The sequence below is a fragment of the Sipha flava genome, unplaced genomic scaffold (assembly GCF_003268045.1).
Source record: "Sipha flava isolate LNK unplaced genomic scaffold, YSA_version1 35_pilon_pilon, whole genome shotgun sequence".
In the NCBI taxonomy this organism is placed as follows: Eukaryota; Metazoa; Arthropoda; class Insecta; order Hemiptera; family Aphididae; genus Sipha; species Sipha flava.
The window spans coordinates 52,922-69,477 of NW_020273057.1; the positions used below are offsets into that span (position 1 = coordinate 52,922).

The following is a 16,556-nucleotide window of genomic DNA, read 5'->3' on the forward strand; positions in this document are numbered from 1 at the left end:
AAAAAATAGTAATGTCTCTTTGTACCAATTGAATAGTCGAGGGTCTACTGAAAAAAATGGCTAAACGAAAAGCCGCTACATTGATGTATGAAAAAATTAAAATGTTAGAAAACTATTCCACTGAAAACATGTGTATAGATAACGGGGTAATTGACCGTTCATGTGTTGTCACGTCGGCTGGCATTGATGACAAGCTATTTATGGCCACTGCCATTGATAGCATTGGTCACAGAAGTATTGATGCCAACAAAGTTCAACCACCACAATTGACCAACGAATCAAAGGAAGATATCAAACATAATATCAATTGCTTATCAACTACAAGGACTACCCCAATTGATCTCGAGGTAAAATTAACAGGAAACGAATCGGTTATTGTTAACAAAAAGCAACAGTCAATGATTGCCTCTGTAGACGTCAATTTCGCCAAACGATTTCGGCGATCAAACAATTCGAGTGTGCGCGAATTAAAGGTAATTGCTATTCGTTTTATCCGACCACAACCCGCCGTATACACGTACCGTTGTAACACGTGATTTATGTGCACAATTTTTATTCCACCACAGGCAATGAAAGTCATAAGCACGCTTACGGTCCCTTCAAATGTCGATCTATTGCAACGAATTGCAGACGAAGAAGAGCTAATATTGCATTATGAAATTGACGAAACCCGTCCGCAGATGATTAGTACGATTTCCAGTCATCCATCGTGTAAAACTAAACCGTTAAATTACCTATGTACTTACAGGAAAAGATTTTACGTGTGTTCAGCTTACGGTAAATCATGGTGCTCTGACAGTCGTTGGCTTCGGTGTATCGTTAATCGACAGTCAAGAAGATGCGGCTTATGAGTGTTTGACACGTTTAAAATCAGTCCTGGAAAATTAAATGTACGACCAAAGCAGTAGATGTCTACAGTGAGTTTATACAAATTATTATAGAGTAAATGAAAACTTATCGCTCATTATCCACCACGATATACTTTTATCGGTCAAAACACAAAATTTAAAGTTTCTTTTTTACACATTAAATGTTAAATTTATCTGTACGTACTAATGCATACGATTTTATAATAGGTTATAGTGTGATACAAGCGGATTAAACGAGATTTCAAATATTTATCGGTTGTGTGTGTTTTCACTCTGCATAACAATAAGATCCGATGACAGAAACAATACAAATTGAAAACATCGTTTAACACAATATATCAACCAGCTTCAGTAGAATATCTCACTTTCTATCGACATCTACTTTTAATCATTTAATCACGGCAAAACATAAACAATTATTAAATAACACTATGTACTATGGCAAAAACCATAATTAAATTACGTTCTGTTTATCATTTGTAATAAAATATTTATTAAAATGACAGCTACTATTTACCATTGTAAATTATTTCAAAACAAAATTATGCAAACTTAAAAAATTATCCATTAAAGTTATTAATATTATCATTATGATAAATATATTCGGTTTTATGTGCTCCATTTATGACAAAGCTATAAGCATAAAATAATAATTTTTGCGATTTTCTAGTATATCACAGTAAAATATATTCAATGCTGTCTTGTATGTTTTGCACCAGAGCTATCACATCACGTCGCATCATATTTTTTTTTATGAATTATGAACTTTCATCATATTTTTGCATTGTGATATTATAAGCCAAAATTTATTTTAAACTTTTCACCGAAACAAACTTATTATAGTTTCATTAGGTTAATAACCATACTTTAAGATTTTTCTTAAAATCAATACTAATAAGTTTGACGATACAACTTTGCAACCGAATTCCAACAGTTAGAACTTATTCATTCTTTCCATACGGTATAATGAGTCAGTAATAAAAATATATTCATTCGATTATGAAATAAATACCGTGTAATCATGTGAGATACAAGGATTATAACAAAATGAGTTCATTGAACATTGCTACACTGGAAATCAATTGTGACTAGCCTATATACAATGTCAGAGCAGAAAATGTAATATCTATATTCTAATCTGCTGTCAAAGTTTTGATTTCAAAAAATAATATCAAATCGGTTTATGAATGGAAATAAACCCAAGCGTACAACGATGCGATCAACTTAAAATTGCATCAACGATTTTATTACTTTCTTAACAACATAAGCGTTATCCACATCTCAATTCATGTGCAATAAACACAGATTTAGAGAAGATGAGGTGATACCGCTTGTACACATTCCGGTCGCAAATTTTCTCAGCAGTTCGGCATTACAGATGTCTCGGGCAGGTAGCGCTACCATTCGCCCAAAGGTCGGTTTTTATATTGTGAATACTTTGATTTAATGTAAAATATTAAAAATGTCTACACATTTTTGTTGCTTTTGATAATATTACTTAAAAATTAAAAATAGTAGCAAAATAAAAAATATTTTTAAGTAATTATTTTATTAAATTAAGTACAATTTAAAGTAGTTTCAATTAAGGAAGTTTTATTATACTACTTATATTTTAACAACTACATGGTTATACCGCTTAGCTTTACACCGCTTAGCTAATTTTTTTTTGCTTTTCTCTCGAGTGGCGTTCTCTGCAAAACATGCAAAATACATTCTAAATTGTAAATAAAATTTAATACTCTGTGTTTAAACATTCTATAAGAAATTGCTTATATTTTTAATATACATATAAAAATAAATAAGATGTCTCCAGATTTGATTGTAGTATAAAGAATGTATAAATAATGATGAGTATTTTTCTTCAGGAAAAATAAATAGTGGAGATTTATCAGATGATACAGGAAAAATCTTATCAATTTTATATTCTATTTGGCTATTATCAGTTAGTGCTGTCAATATATTATTCAAGTTCATGAGCTATAGACTATAAGGATACGTTATAAAATCACTAGGTTTAAATTTGAACAAGACAATAATTGTCTTTAATAAATGTATAATTTTTATACATTTATTTATTAATGATAAGTTAGTTGTCTATGTCGTCCGCCTTAATATGTTGCAACAGTCTTATAAATGAACCGTAGAATAAAAGAAAGTCAGAAAGTATTAAGAATAAAAAGTTGAAATTGTCGATTACGTAATAAGATGTACTATTTTATACGATATCCGATATTTTAAAAGTTTTAACATAATTCAACATGTCAAGACTGTGATTATATTATCTTTACCATAGGCATGCGCAAACTTTGTCCACAGGGGGGGCCCCTTGAAAAAGTAGACCAACAATTCTTGTACTAAAGACTACTAGTATAATTAATTATTTTAAATTTAAAAATTATTTATTTAATTCAATATGCAAATATAAAAATAAATACTATTTAAACTTGCACGATTTATATCTAAGAAATCCTTATTTACCTATTATTATACTATTTACAACTCCATCCTTCTGTCTACGAGAGTAAGGTTTTTGAATGTATCAATTACATCTTCAATTTTTATATTATATGCAAGTTCTGATTAGTCTGATTAATAACTAATAACTTTATTACATTTATTCACAGATATCAATTCTATTCTATTAGATTAAAACTAGCTTTACTTTATTTATTTAAAATGTAAAAATGTTCGCTGTCTTGTATAGATAATATAGATATACATTTATTAAAGAAAAAGTCAGAGTCCGCAAGGGGGGCCGCGGCCCACGCCTATGATCTTTACGTCTTCAACATTTGACTGGTTTGCTGCAGTACTTCATGCTTCCCTATTGTAACTTAATTATATTATATTCTTTACTTATCTATAACAATTCGTTAAATCTCTTATGGGATTATATATAACTCGTTTGGCGTCCGTTCCCGTGGCAAAATTCAATCCTTCCAGCGAGCCTGCGATCGAACTCATTTCCGATGCACGTTAACGATTTCTTGTTCTCGGAGCAGCAAAATCCGAAGCGAGGATAAGTATATCGGACTTGGAACAGGTGTTACAGACAAATCATACCCTCGGAAAATATTACCGGGGGGAGGGGTAGTTAGATTTTCCTAGGCATATTTTACCTCCGGTACAATTATCCTAGGTTATCGTTAGCTTCGGTAAGATTATCCTAGGTTAATTATACCCTCTTCAGTGGGTACGATTATCCTAGGAAAGTTTTACCTCCCCCCTCGGTAAGAATTTACTAGAAATATATCTTGATGGGAGTATGATTTTCCTAGAATATTTTTACCCCCCCCCCCCCCCCATATAACATTCCTAGAACTTAACTACGTTCTAAAAACACTGCACAAATAAAATATTTTTTTTAAGCGATCTGTTTTTTTAATGTAAAGTTCATGGAATTTAAAAAAATATAAAAATAAAAATTTCAAAGAATTTTTAGATGAGACCATAATATTTATCTCTGTATTAAATTTTGATAGGGGTCCCACCGTTCTCGGGAAAATTATTCAACCGTCTTCAGACTAATGAGTAAAAATAGTCATGTCACCTATGAATTACTTCACCTAATTACTTTACCATTGTCATGAAAGGTGGCCGTAAATCTATATACTCCTAATAAAAATAGGTACATATTATCATTGACTGAATAATTCTTAATAATAATTGTACTCTATTATTATTAAAATTATTCCATAATCTATGATATTAAATATTATTGAATAAGAGAAGAAATGAAAGAACTTTTGTATGACATAAACCGTTTAATTATTTGTATGGATAATGTTATTAAGACACTAGCCAAACGTAGTGGCTAAACTTGCCATACTCTTAACACTAGCCATAACATATATATACTATATGATATGTATTATTTTTTTTTTCTTTTACTCTCGGTTTACAATTTTTATGGAAGTAACGGGATTAAAACGGGACTCTATCTAAAAACCGAACAAAAAGCGTCCCGTTCAGTTTGTTGGGATAATAGGACATAATGATAAAAAAAGGAACAATCCCATTTTAAATGGGACGTATTGTCACGCTAGGTTAAAGTATTTTCATAAATCAGGGATGTGTCTACAATAATATAAATTTAATTATTAGTTACATACATAGCTATGCACTAGTATTAAATAAAATTAATATATTTAAATGAAAATGCTTTAAATTAATTCGTAAAACAGAACCATAAATAATAAAAAATATATTTTCACGAATAAAAGGTATCCATTAACATAGGTTTCACTGTATTACAATTCTTTGATTTTAAAAAGGAAATATTCACTAACTGGAAGGATGTCATGATAAGATTGATACAAATATGAAATATAATTACTAGTGTTTTAATAAACAAATAAATTACAATTAAAATACTTTTTCTTCTTGAACTAAAATACATTCATACTTAAAAGTATCTTCTCCAATCCAGCAACTATTTTCACAAGTATAAACTAAAGCTGTTCCAAATTCTAAATGACCACTACCATGATGATCTTTACCACATATAAGTTTCAAATATGTAATTAAAGAAGGAAGAATTTGTAACTCAAATACCAATTTTCCTTGACAGTGTTTACATTTATTTGGTTCATCTTCTTCATATAAAAATAATGGTTTACCTTTGTAGCGACAGTACCTGGATAAAAATAGTTTATCATTTCTAAAAATGTAAAAATAATAAATATATAATATTACCCAATACTTACCGTAATATTTGACCAGGATTTTTTCTTATTGTTGAAGCAAACGTTTCAAAATATTTATCACCATGTGCGGGCAAACTTTTTTCATAACCTTCATTTTTTTCTTCAAGAATCATTTGATTATTTTCATAATTGTTTAATAAGTTAATTGCACGTTCTTTTACTACATCTGATAGTTCTTCATAAGCCACTGATATATAATATGGTTCAAAGTATATATTCAAATTATGGTGATCCTATAAACATAATTATACATTTATTATTAATCAATTTTTTTAAGAAATAAAAAAATAAATTAACTATAATTTAAAAACAGGCCATTAAGTAATTCTATCAATTTATGTATTTATAAAGTAGTAGTTTCTATAAGGAAACTATGAATATAATTAAAAATAATTTTTATAAAATTGATTGAAAATTTTAAAATATGATCATCACTAAATGAAAAGTAAAAATTAGAAATTAGTTCTACTTGGTACTTTCAGAGATGAACATTTTTTGAATTCCTCAATATTTATTTTAATAATTGTAAAAAACTGATGAAAAGTTTTAAAAAAAAAGACAATATTTAGAACATGATGGTTTTTTATAAAATCTAATTTTTGTTTTTATCATAACTCAAAAAATAAAAATTAAAGATACTTGAAATATTTACTGAATGCTTTTATCACTAATTATCACTGTAGATGGTAAAATGTTTATAATTTTTTTAAGCTATTCATATATTGTTGAAATTGTCAACAAAATAATTGTAGTTTAACAAAAAATCTTGAAAATATAATAAAAAGTTTCTCATACAAATTTATTATTGATTAATTAAAAAAATTGAGCTTAATTAAAAAAAATATTTACAAGTGTATGAATGTTGACAAAATTATAAAAATCATGAGTCCTCAACATTTTTGTAGCCAAAATAAGTTTCTCAATCTTTTTGCTGAGAAAATACCAATTAAAGATATACATAAATAATTCATGAAATAGGACCACTTACTGATGGTATTTCTTTTTTACTATCTAGTAACTGAAAAACATCAGTATTTGGTAATTCAATATGTTCAGCTACTACATTTTCATCGGCATCAGCATTTTCTAATTCCGCGCTTACAATATCACAAATTTCAATTGCTTGACTTTTAACAGTAACATTACCATTTTCTTCAATATTAGGTTCCACGCCCCAGTCATCAGCATTATCACACCATTCGATGAATGTTGTCGTTAACTGTTGATTATCATCACTATGATTCACAGAAATCCATTGTCGTCTCAAACATATCCAACTATAAAATAAATTGTATAATAGATAAGTACATTAATATTGGAAATATGATATTCTTTGTTTTAATTTATATTTAACCTTTGCGATTTGTTCCAACATCCAGGGTTAACGCAAGCATGTATATATAATGTCCTGTGGTAAATAGAGTTTGTAAGAGGTGCATATATCTGCATGAGTAATGGTATCTGCCGATCGCACAAGGGACATTTTGGCAATAAATTTTGATTCGAGGTATTCTAAACACATGACTAATGTATAACAAAATTTAAATAATGACTGAACAGTTACTACTCACAGGCAATTCTCCAATTTTATTTATCAAGTCCACATCGTTTAAACAGTTTTCAGTAATAGGTTCGTCAACAAAACCCAATAGAACTTTTTCAGAAGCCTTTGCCATAGTTAATTTGCAATCCTAATTCTCAAATGTTCCCAAATGTTATCAAATTTCTATTCGAGTATCAATAGTTCATGTTATCAATTATTATTACGCAATTGTGTCTTTACCAATAGAATATTCATATCATGAATTCAAGTATTTAAAAAAACAACAACGTCAAATTGACAAGAAATGAATATATTTGCCAACGGTTGTTAAAGAAATTAAATTAAGTAATCAATGAAGCCACTGCAAACGACTTTCCGTTCATGCCAATACTTATTTCTTTATGCATATGACTTATTCGATATTTTGAGATTTCACGAGAAAATTGTATAATTAATACATTTAATAAATAATAAAGAAAAATTAATAAAATTAAAACAAACCAATAAATGAATACTTAATTAAGCAAATAATGAAAATATAATAAATAGTTATTTGTTTATATAACAGCAATAATAATAATAATAATAAAAGTAAATAAAAATCACACAGTTGACACAGAAATTCTAAAAATTTAGTAGAACGAAAAATATTTAAAAAATATTACAATATCTAAATATCGGTCCCTCTAATGTAACGATGGGAAGAGGGGTAGTGGTTTTTATCAGAAAAATATTAATATTAGTTTAAAATTTTGTCATGAAGCAAAATACGGTTTGGCAGCCAAACTTTGGTTTCATACGAAGCGGCTTTATCCAAAATATTCAAAAGATCTAGAGCCAAGAACCGACCTAAATATCAGCGTCACTAGTTTAATCACACGTAACTCAGTTTGAACTGAGACTGCCTGATTCAGTACGTCACCGGTAGAGACATCGAATGTTACGTAAGCCGTGAGGTGATTAAATTAATAGGTAATTTGACAAACTACACTTTGCATTCGCATTGTGTAATTGTTAACTCATCAATATTAGCGCTGAGCACGGCAGGCGGGCCATCAAAACCGTTTTCTTATCATCGTTTATCGAACAAATACTTGATACAGATAATGTGTCGTTGAAAACCGCGTTGCCAACTTGTGGCAGAATGTAATTTTTTTTTCGCCCCGCGCTCGGTCCGTCATTCGATGCCCATTCAATATTTTTTCCCGTACTTGTGTACCTACAGTTCTATAACAGTCTTATGATTTCCATAAATCGCAACTATCGAACAACGGTAGAAATATCTTTCAAGAAATTTCCCCAGTGCTCCGGTGCCCTGCTAACGTCATTTGACCTCTGCGAACATTAGTAAACGGACGTTAGGGTAAGTAAATTCACTGGTTAATTGAATATTAACTTTTTTATGATTGCTACATAACATTGTAATGTCCATCGAACTTTTTTATTAACAGCACGAATTTAAAACACCTGTTAAATAAAATTATTTTTCGTGTTTTTATATATACCTATTTGTATACTTTTTGTACCCTCTAAATGTCTAAATCCCATTTTGTGAGTATAAACTAGATTGTTGAGTTCAACTGACTATTAATATGTAAATCTCTTTCTCTTTATTTTCAATGGTTTTTGGATTGATTCTCTAATTTTTGAAATTATTTACTGTTACTGCTATGTTCTCACCTTTAACCTATCTCATGCTTTTGTTACATAATGTAGAATGACATCTAGTGTTACGACGGACATTTTTTTTTTATCAAGTACTTATTGATCAGGGTCATTACATGTTAATAAATTTTATATTAATTATTAATACCATTGCTTGTACTTGTGTTAATATACATGATAAACTATTATGTGTTTCTTATTTGTTTAAAATTATTGTTTTTCCGTGTTTTGGTGTATTATGTATAGTAAAATTAATATAGGTTTTTAAAAGTTGGGTCAAAATCAAATTATATTTTATTTTACATAATATTGGTTATCTTTATGCTTGTAATAGTTATATAAATATATTACCTAGCAAATCAAATTCAACAACCTCTAAATTCTTAAAAGATATATTTATTATAATTATAAGATACTCTATTGTATAAATAAAATTTTATTTATTGACTAATCTAATAAATTATACATTTTTTGTGTTGATATCTTTATTCATATCTTTATCCATATCTTTCAAATTTTTATGTTTTAAAAATAGCAGTATAAAAATAAAAATAATTATTTGGTTATCACAATAAATTTATATTAAAAATTATAATATTAGAAGTATGAAAATAAAAGTTGACAAGGTCCGGCAGTTGCCGACCTCTGGTTTAAACACTATATAAATTATAATACTAAATAACTATTATATTAAATTACTTAATAAGTGTTCTATTATGTAAATTACTTGACAATATTAACTATATTAACAAGTTTAAAAACATTAAACTAATTAATAATCTACCTAAAATTATTATTTTGTATTAGTACATTTATAAATGTACTTATGTGGAAAATGCTTATCATAATTATATTGTATATTAATTGTTTTGTTTTAAAGTTTTGTTAAGTATATAATATAAATGTAAAGTCAATTATCATCATAATAATTAAATTATTCAATGTTACATAAAGATACATAGTATCAGTGTAGTACTTCATAATATTTTTCTTTGAATATGTATGACAACTTAAAACATTTTTAATCTTGAGAGATAAAAATATTATTTGTTTACATATCAAATAATTTAGGAAATTATTTTAACAATAAAATTATGAAATAATTATTTATTAAATCTGTATTATCTTTTTTTTTTCATTTACATTTTAGCAAGTCTGAAATTATGTCATGTACTTATGGAAAATTATATTTTATCAATCTTGTTACTTTGTAAAATGTTGCTATTTATTGTTTTAATTCTTGACCTTGAAATAATAAAATTTAAATATGTTAGGTATTACACATGAAATGTATTTCTTTATATTTTCCATCAAATTATAATCAAAAATAGATATAATTTATTTCTTATTCTAACATTTTATTTATAATATATATTATTGTTTTTTTAGTTCTGTTAATATTTACTTTTATGCAATATTTTAATTTTTAAAGCTCATAAGTTAAATTGATTTTGAATATTGCGTAATAAAATAAAAATTAACTTAATTGAGTATGTACTGAAAAAAAAAATGTTATATAAGTGAATTTAAAATATTAATATATTCATTAAACCTATTTGTTTCTAAATAAATATGAATATGATGATTGTATAAATTTGTAGTCAAATCATAAAAATACAACTGCATAATGAGGTGATAGAAACATTGGGTGTTTTTGCTTCTTGTGTCTGATTATTGTATTGTGTAGGAACACCAAATGTAATGTCAACAGATCCGCATTGGTTAAAGGGAGTAATAGCTGTTGCAGTTGGTATTGGAATTACGGTTGGTTCAGTTGGGGTAGTTTTTATTACTCGACTACTAGAAAAAAAAGAAAAATTATTATTAAAACAGGAAGTTGATGAATTAAATACTGCAATACTTGATCTTCGGTCAGAATTTAAAGCATTAAAGTAAAATGTTTATAATATATTATCTGTTGAATATTTGTTTGTTTGCTGTATATTATTTTTAATAAAAATTGAATTTTAGGAAAAAAGTTATTAACCCGAGCAAAAGATTAACATTATCTAGTAGTACAAGTATTACTAGTGAAGCAAGTTTATATACAGCTTTAGGAACTGACGACGAATTCCACGACATGTCATCAGAAAATGAAGAATCGCATTCAAACATGCTTAATGCAAAGTATATTATTTAATTTTATTATTTATTTATTTAAAAACTATAAAAAAAATTTTTTATACAGCTCAGATGATGGTCTAACTACAGCCAATGTTGACAAGCATAACATTGAACCTTCTTTGCTAAGTGATGATATTTTTGATCAAGTTGATGAATTATTTGAAGGTTCTGATGAAGATAAATTAAAAGCTTATAAAATATTAGTTAATCTTAATGAAGAAGTTAGTATTTATATATATATATTTGTTTATCTTAATATAAATAGGTATTGATGAAGAGTGTGATCTACCGAGTACTTAAAGGTTTAGTTTGTGATCAATTGAGAAATCAGTGAATAACTATTGAAATAAAAATTATAAATATAGATACAGATGTTTATATAAATATAAAATTATAAATATAATTGTAGGTTCAAAAATATAATTTTGAAGAAATTCCAAACTAGAGTTTTTAGAATTAATAATTTTATAAAAATCCGGTGCTAATAATTTTAAAATACACTACATTCTTGCTCATACATGACTCGGTTAATGTTAAAAATAAATGCACAGATTTTTGAGACGTAGTGACCTGTATGCTATAAAACTGGATACATTTACTTCTCTAATCAGTTTTTTCAATTAACATTATATTACAGAATCATTGTGTATTTAGTCAACAAAGACATATTATTCAGTACCTATATAGTAGTAGATCTAAGTGAACCTGGTAGATCACATGCTTAATCAATGCCTATAAATATTATGTCACATTAAACCATAATCATTTTTACAGCGAACCGATGATATTGAAGTATTATGGAGGTTAGCAAAATCATGTCAGTTTGTATCAAAATATTATACTGCTGCAAAAAAAAATTCGGAAAAGAGCAAAGTGGTTATTGAAGAAGGTAAGAAAAAAACAATTTTAATATTTTAAATGTACAACATAGTTCATATTTCTATTTTATTTTTATTTCTTAGGTTTAAAATGGGCATCACATGCTTTAGAAATGTATCCAGGAAATTGTAATGCACATAAATGGTTTGCTATATGCAGTGGAGCTCGAGGTCAGTTAGGATCAACTAAAGAAAAAATCGAAGGAGGTTATGTTTTCCAAAATCATATAAATGAAGCAATCAAAATCAATCCTCATGATCCAACCTTATATTATTTAAAAGGAAAACTTGAATATGAAGTATATTTGATTATATTTTTAAATTTGAATAGATTATCATAGTTAAGTTCTTTACTTTTTAAGGTTGCTGTATTGTCATCTTTTGACCGACGTATTGCCGGTTGGTTATATGGAGAAGTTCCTAGTGGTACTATAGAAGAAGCTATTGAAAATTTTTTAAAATTTGAACGTGAATCACCAATTCAGTTGAAAGACTGTCATCTGCATCTTGCTAAATGTTATATAGCAACAAATAATTATGAAACTGCTGTTGAGTGGTTGGAAAAAGCATTACAGCTTCCAGTTAAGGACTCTGAGGCAAGTATAATTCATAATACAAGTTTATTATAAATTTTACCCCTTAAAATAATTAAAATAATAATTTTAGGACAAGGAAACTGATATTGAAGCAAATCAACTTCTCAAGAAATATTTAAAATACAAAAAAATGTAACTTTCATTACCATTATCCTAGATTTTTTTTTTTATGGCCAAATCTGGTTTTTTTTTAATTTTTAACCTTTATAATTTAAGTAAGTTAATTTAATATTTATATTTTAGTGTAATGGAATAATGATATTTTATTGTAAAATGTCAGTAAATTATAAACTCAAATGGTTTCATAAAATTTTCAAGAAATTTGAAATGTCAATGATTTGAAAATTAAAAAAAATTGGCTTTCATTTTGTTGGTTAGCATGGTATTTTATTTATATTGAACTATTAGTTGTATTTATTCAAGCCATTAATATTCAAATTTTTTAATTATATTTACATTTGAGCTAAATTAATTTAACAGTGGTTGTAATCGTTTTGATACATTAATTTTATTATACTGCTTTGTTACCTCTTTAAATATATATATATACATATGTGTGTTTTTTTTCTTCTAACATGTAACCATGCATACAATACCATTTTTGAATACCACTATATATTTATAAATTGTATGCTACAAACTAATTGGCGTTCATAATTTTGGTTTTATTAATTTTAGAAACGGTTCTTAAATACTTGGTGTAATCTATTAAAAGTTAAAAATATTCTATTCTAAAATTATATTAAGATTATATATATGTTTGAATTTTACAAATAAACAATTCAAATGTGAACATTTTATACAATCCATGTGTATTGATTAAAAATATATTTTTTTTTTTTACATAATATGTTTTGAATTGTAAAGAAAAAATAAGAATGTCATTGTTAATTATGTAATTAAAACAAAATTAGAAAATATACATTACCTAACTGAATGTTACCGACTTTTTATGTTTTAATTTGGTTAATTTTAGTCCGTCGTAACCCTAAACCTTATAGCTGCTTTTTATAACTAGTTTGGTATTTTTCCATGCATGCTAATGTCAAATAAAACTAATCTATTTATTTAAACTTATAATTTTAAATTTATTTGCAGTGAAAAATATTGAAAATGGAATGGAGAGGGTTCGCATACTTTTTATTGTGGTATCTAAGTATTATCAGCGGATTTCTTACCATATGTTGTCCAACAATACCTATGATGTTTGTTTGTCCATGCACTTTCCGTTTTGTTATCGGCATCATATTCTCAGTGTGGGAAATGTATCCCACTGTGAGTAAATAGTTGTTTGAATAATTCATAATTCATTATATTGCTAAAATAAAATTTTAGATCTTGATGCGCATCTTATTCAACACTCGTTTTGTAATGACTGGAGACCACATCAATCCTCTTGATGGCGCATTATTATTAATGAATCATCGTAATCGGTTGGATTGGAACTTTTTATGGGGCGGTATATTTTATGGTGCTAAACCACAAGCACATAAGCTGAAAATGGTGCTAAAGTCAGCTCTTAGACATATACCTTTTGCTGGTTGGGTGATGCAACTATCAGGATTTCTATACATACAGCGTCGATGGGACCATGACCAATCATCAATGGAAAAACAGTTGAAATACTTTAGTGATGTAAAAGATGTTAATCAGGTAAAAATTACTGTATATGTTACTACAATTTTAAACAAATCAAAGAATGTACTGGTTGGTATCATCACAATGTTTTTATTTTCATCTACACTAGTAAATTTGAATTAAAAGTTTTGCAATATTTTAACTGATTATTTTTTTGTTTACCCAGTATTTTTCTTAAAACTAAGGAAAAATTAAAAAAATCATTAGGTAGTAATTTATAATATTATTATATATTATGAATTTATTTTAATACTATAATCTTAGTATAATGCAATCAATTTTTTTAAATTGTATTATTATAATTATCTAAATAATAATCATCAATAATTTCTTATAGATTCTTTTGTTTCCTGAAGGAACAGATTTATCGCTATCAAATATTGAAAAAAGTAACAAGTATGCTGAAAAACACAATCTTCTGAATTATAAATATGTGCTCCATCCGAAAACTACAGGCTTTGTATTTCTTGTTGATACTATGCGAAAAAGTAAAACCTTATTTAAAATAGTTATATAAATTAATTGTATAAATCAATTTAATTTTTGAAGATAAACAATTAAGAGCCGTATATGATTTGACAATTGGTTATCCAGACTTATTACCACAAAATGAAATAGATGCTTTGTGTGGTGTATTTCCTAAAAATGTGCATTTCCATATAGAAAGGTAAACAATTTAGTATTTACTATTAACCAATTATTTTATATTGTTGAATTTTATACTTAAAGTAAAGAATCTTCAGTTTTATACTTACACAATAATTATTTTTATTATATAATTAAGGGTATACTATAAAATATAAACTCAGGCTCCATCGCCTATATTACTTGAACTTACTATTGGACAACAATGTCAAGTTATATTTTAACTTTCAAGAGTCTGATCAGATTTTCAGTTTTCTTGAGTTTAACATAATTTGTATTTTTCAAAGGTATGATGAATCAGAATTGCCCACAACCGAAGATGATTTAAAGTTGTGGTTGATTGATATATGGAAGCGAAAAGAAAAAAGATTAGCAAACTTCACTGCCACTTCTTCATTTTTATCCAGTCCACAAGTTTCACTTGATAAAATTGTTATAGATGAGCCCATCCATAATGCTCTGTATTTGGCTCTAATATTTTGGACTTTAGTTCAGGTAATTAGTTATTATATTTGAGCTTCTTGAGTATAATAATTTAATAATGATGAAATTATTTTTATTTAGTGTATGTTTATTTATTGTATTGTAACTTCATTACTCTTCCAATGCTGGTGTTTGTTATGCTGTATAGTATTTTTTGGATTCTCATTTGTGGAAGATGGGTTTCAGATGTTTGAAGTAAAATTATATAATCATTTAAGAAATTATAAAAAACAAACATAAATGTGTTCATTGGTTTTAATTACATGTATTAGTATTTATTGTAAAACTATGATTCAGAGAGTTAGTTTAAGGATTCATTTTATTAAGATACTTAATTCATTTTAATCGTATTACATGGAGTGTTTCACAATATTTACAAACTTTATTTTTTGTTTTATTTTAAGTCTTAGTTTGAAGTGTATTCTTTAGTTTAATATATCTAAAAATCATATTAAAAAATCTATTTTGAATTCAAATAAAATTGGTGAATTATTATTAGATGACATTTCTATAGTAAAAATATAAAAATCAAACAAAATTATGATAATTTTATTTACTTTTTCAATGTAGATGCTATTTGTATTTAAATATTAAGTATTACCTTTATGGGCAAAGTGTTGCTTTTAACTGGAATCAAGATTGAAGTTATACAATCATATAAAACAGTAATATATCAGATTGTATGATTTACAAAAGTTAATTCGATTTAAACAAATAGGGAAAATTATTATTTATAAAAACGTTTGTGAAATCCTGATAAATATATTTAAATCGGTAATTATGGTATTGAGTGAATAATTCATAATATTAATATATCAATTACTTATGTTAAATTCAAATATAAGTGCAGTACTGTAGTATCATATATTCATATTTAATATCTTTGTTGAGGTATAATTTGTTATTGTTGCAAATATTACCTACCAAACATGGCGTGTTTGTTCATGCCAAACATGATACCAATATCATATATGTGTTTTATAATGTATTATAATTTATATTATACAATTATACCTAATATCAAAATACTAACTACATTTAAAGTACTATGAGCACAGTTATATATGAACTAGGTTCACAAAACAATTAAATAAGCTGATTTCAGAAAACATAGAATATAGCTGTGCTGATCTGATTTTTAGTCTTCCAACATTTGCTGAAAACGGTTTCCAAAAGGAAAATCAGCAGCAACTTACCTAGACCTATCATCCACGCACGATACAATTTGGAAGAAAGGATTTCTCAGTAAATTAGTATATGTAATTCAATGCAGAACATCACTATTAAAGAATATGTTATCTAATAGGAAGTTCAGGGTACATCTCAATAAGTCGGTCAGCAGGTGTATAATTCTACAAAACTGACTGCCTCAAGGTTCCATTCTATTACCAACATTGTTCAATTTATAT

General features: G+C 26.8%; 4 protein-coding genes across 7 annotated transcripts in view; 3 read left to right on the forward strand and 1 right to left on the reverse strand.

The window, feature by feature from the left end:
* Nucleotides 1-51, forward strand: part of LOC112687569 — a 4,612-nt gene extending 4,561 nt beyond the window's left edge. Inside the window, exon 6 of the mRNA XM_025560321.1 lies at nucleotides 42-51. Coding sequence (XP_025416106.1) covers nucleotides 42-51 — 10 coding nt within the window. The remainder of the gene's footprint in view (nucleotides 1-41) is intronic.
* Nucleotide 52: 1 nt separating this feature from the next.
* LOC112687561 lies at nucleotides 53-1,364 on the forward strand. Its single transcript, XM_025560310.1, has 4 exons — nucleotides 53-473; nucleotides 567-687; nucleotides 749-917; nucleotides 1,077-1,364. Exons 1-3 carry the CDS (start codon nucleotides 57-59, stop codon nucleotides 886-888), a joined length of 678 nt encoding a protein of 225 aa, XP_025416095.1. The 5' UTR covers nucleotides 53-56; the 3' UTR covers nucleotides 889-917; nucleotides 1,077-1,364.
* A 3,832-nt stretch (nucleotides 1,365-5,196) lies between these two features.
* Nucleotides 5,197-7,616, reverse strand: LOC112687557 (programmed cell death protein 2-like). Of its 2 annotated transcripts, none has more exons than XM_025560303.1 (5): nucleotides 7,147-7,616; nucleotides 6,930-7,036; nucleotides 6,564-6,852; nucleotides 5,576-5,808; nucleotides 5,197-5,505 (listed from the first exon to the last, which is right to left on the reverse strand). In XM_025560303.1, exons 1-5 carry the CDS (start codon nucleotides 7,249-7,251, stop codon nucleotides 5,235-5,237), a joined length of 1,005 nt encoding a protein of 334 aa, XP_025416088.1. In that variant the 5' UTR covers nucleotides 7,252-7,616; the 3' UTR covers nucleotides 5,197-5,234. The 2 variants fall into 2 exon arrangements, with proteins under 2 accessions (XP_025416088.1, XP_025416086.1); XM_025560301.1 differs by having other exon boundaries at nucleotides 6,930-7,087; nucleotides 7,147-7,614.
* A 107-nt stretch (nucleotides 7,617-7,723) lies between these two features.
* On the forward strand, nucleotides 7,724-15,529 carry LOC112687560 (lysocardiolipin acyltransferase 1-like). 3 transcript variants are annotated; one of them, XM_025560307.1, is made up of 8 exons: nucleotides 7,744-8,481; nucleotides 10,471-10,675; nucleotides 10,755-10,910; nucleotides 10,972-11,128; nucleotides 11,682-11,796; nucleotides 11,870-12,084; nucleotides 12,148-12,381; nucleotides 12,452-12,563. In XM_025560307.1, exons 2-8 carry the CDS (start codon nucleotides 10,485-10,487, stop codon nucleotides 12,515-12,517), a joined length of 1,134 nt encoding a protein of 377 aa, XP_025416092.1. In that variant the 5' UTR covers nucleotides 7,744-8,481; nucleotides 10,471-10,484; the 3' UTR covers nucleotides 12,518-12,563. The 3 variants fall into 3 exon arrangements, with proteins under 3 accessions (XP_025416093.1, XP_025416092.1, XP_025416094.1); XM_025560308.1 differs by lacking the exons at nucleotides 10,471-10,675; nucleotides 10,755-10,910; nucleotides 10,972-11,128; ... (2 more) ...; nucleotides 12,148-12,381; nucleotides 12,452-12,563 and adding exons at nucleotides 13,480-13,656; nucleotides 13,717-14,034; nucleotides 14,357-14,507; ... (1 more) ...; nucleotides 14,952-15,159; nucleotides 15,229-15,529 and having other exon boundaries at nucleotides 7,724-8,481; XM_025560309.1 differs by lacking the exons at nucleotides 7,744-8,481; nucleotides 10,471-10,675; nucleotides 10,755-10,910; ... (3 more) ...; nucleotides 12,148-12,381; nucleotides 12,452-12,563 and adding exons at nucleotides 12,577-12,596; nucleotides 13,480-13,656; nucleotides 13,717-14,034; ... (2 more) ...; nucleotides 14,952-15,159; nucleotides 15,229-15,529.
* The last annotated feature ends 1,027 nt before the right edge of the window (nucleotides 15,530-16,556 follow it).

Bases quoted from the DNA above. Each gene is read 5' to 3' on its own strand.
- LOC112687557 (XM_025560301.1), bottom strand. From the start codon at position 7,251: ATGGCAAAGGCTTCTGAAAAAGTTCTATTGGGTTTTGTTGACGAACCT. The intron at 5,809-6,563 runs GTAAGTGGTCCT...TTATGTTTATAG, and splicing joins GTAAAAAAGAAATACCATCA to GATCACCATAATTTGAATAT. The intron at 5,506-5,575 runs GTAAGTATTGGG...ATTTTTATCCAG, and splicing joins AATCCTGGTCAAATATTACG to GTACTGTCGCTACAAAGGTA.
- LOC112687560 (XM_025560307.1), top strand. From the start codon at position 10,485: ATGTCAACAGATCCGCATTGGTTAAAGGGAGTAATAGCTGTTGCAGTT. The intron at 10,676-10,754 runs GTAAAATGTTTA...ATTGAATTTTAG, and splicing joins TCAGAATTTAAAGCATTAAA to GAAAAAAGTTATTAACCCGA. The intron at 11,129-11,681 runs GTTAGTATTTAT...TCATTTTTACAG, and splicing joins TAGTTAATCTTAATGAAGAA to CGAACCGATGATATTGAAGT.
- LOC112687561 (XM_025560310.1), top strand. From the start codon at position 57: ATGGCTAAACGAAAAGCCGCTACATTGATGTATGAAAAAATTAAAATG. The intron at 474-566 runs GTAATTGCTATT...ATTCCACCACAG, and splicing joins CGAGTGTGCGCGAATTAAAG to GCAATGAAAGTCATAAGCAC. The intron at 688-748 runs GTACGATTTCCA...ATGTACTTACAG, and splicing joins AACCCGTCCGCAGATGATTA to GAAAAGATTTTACGTGTGTT.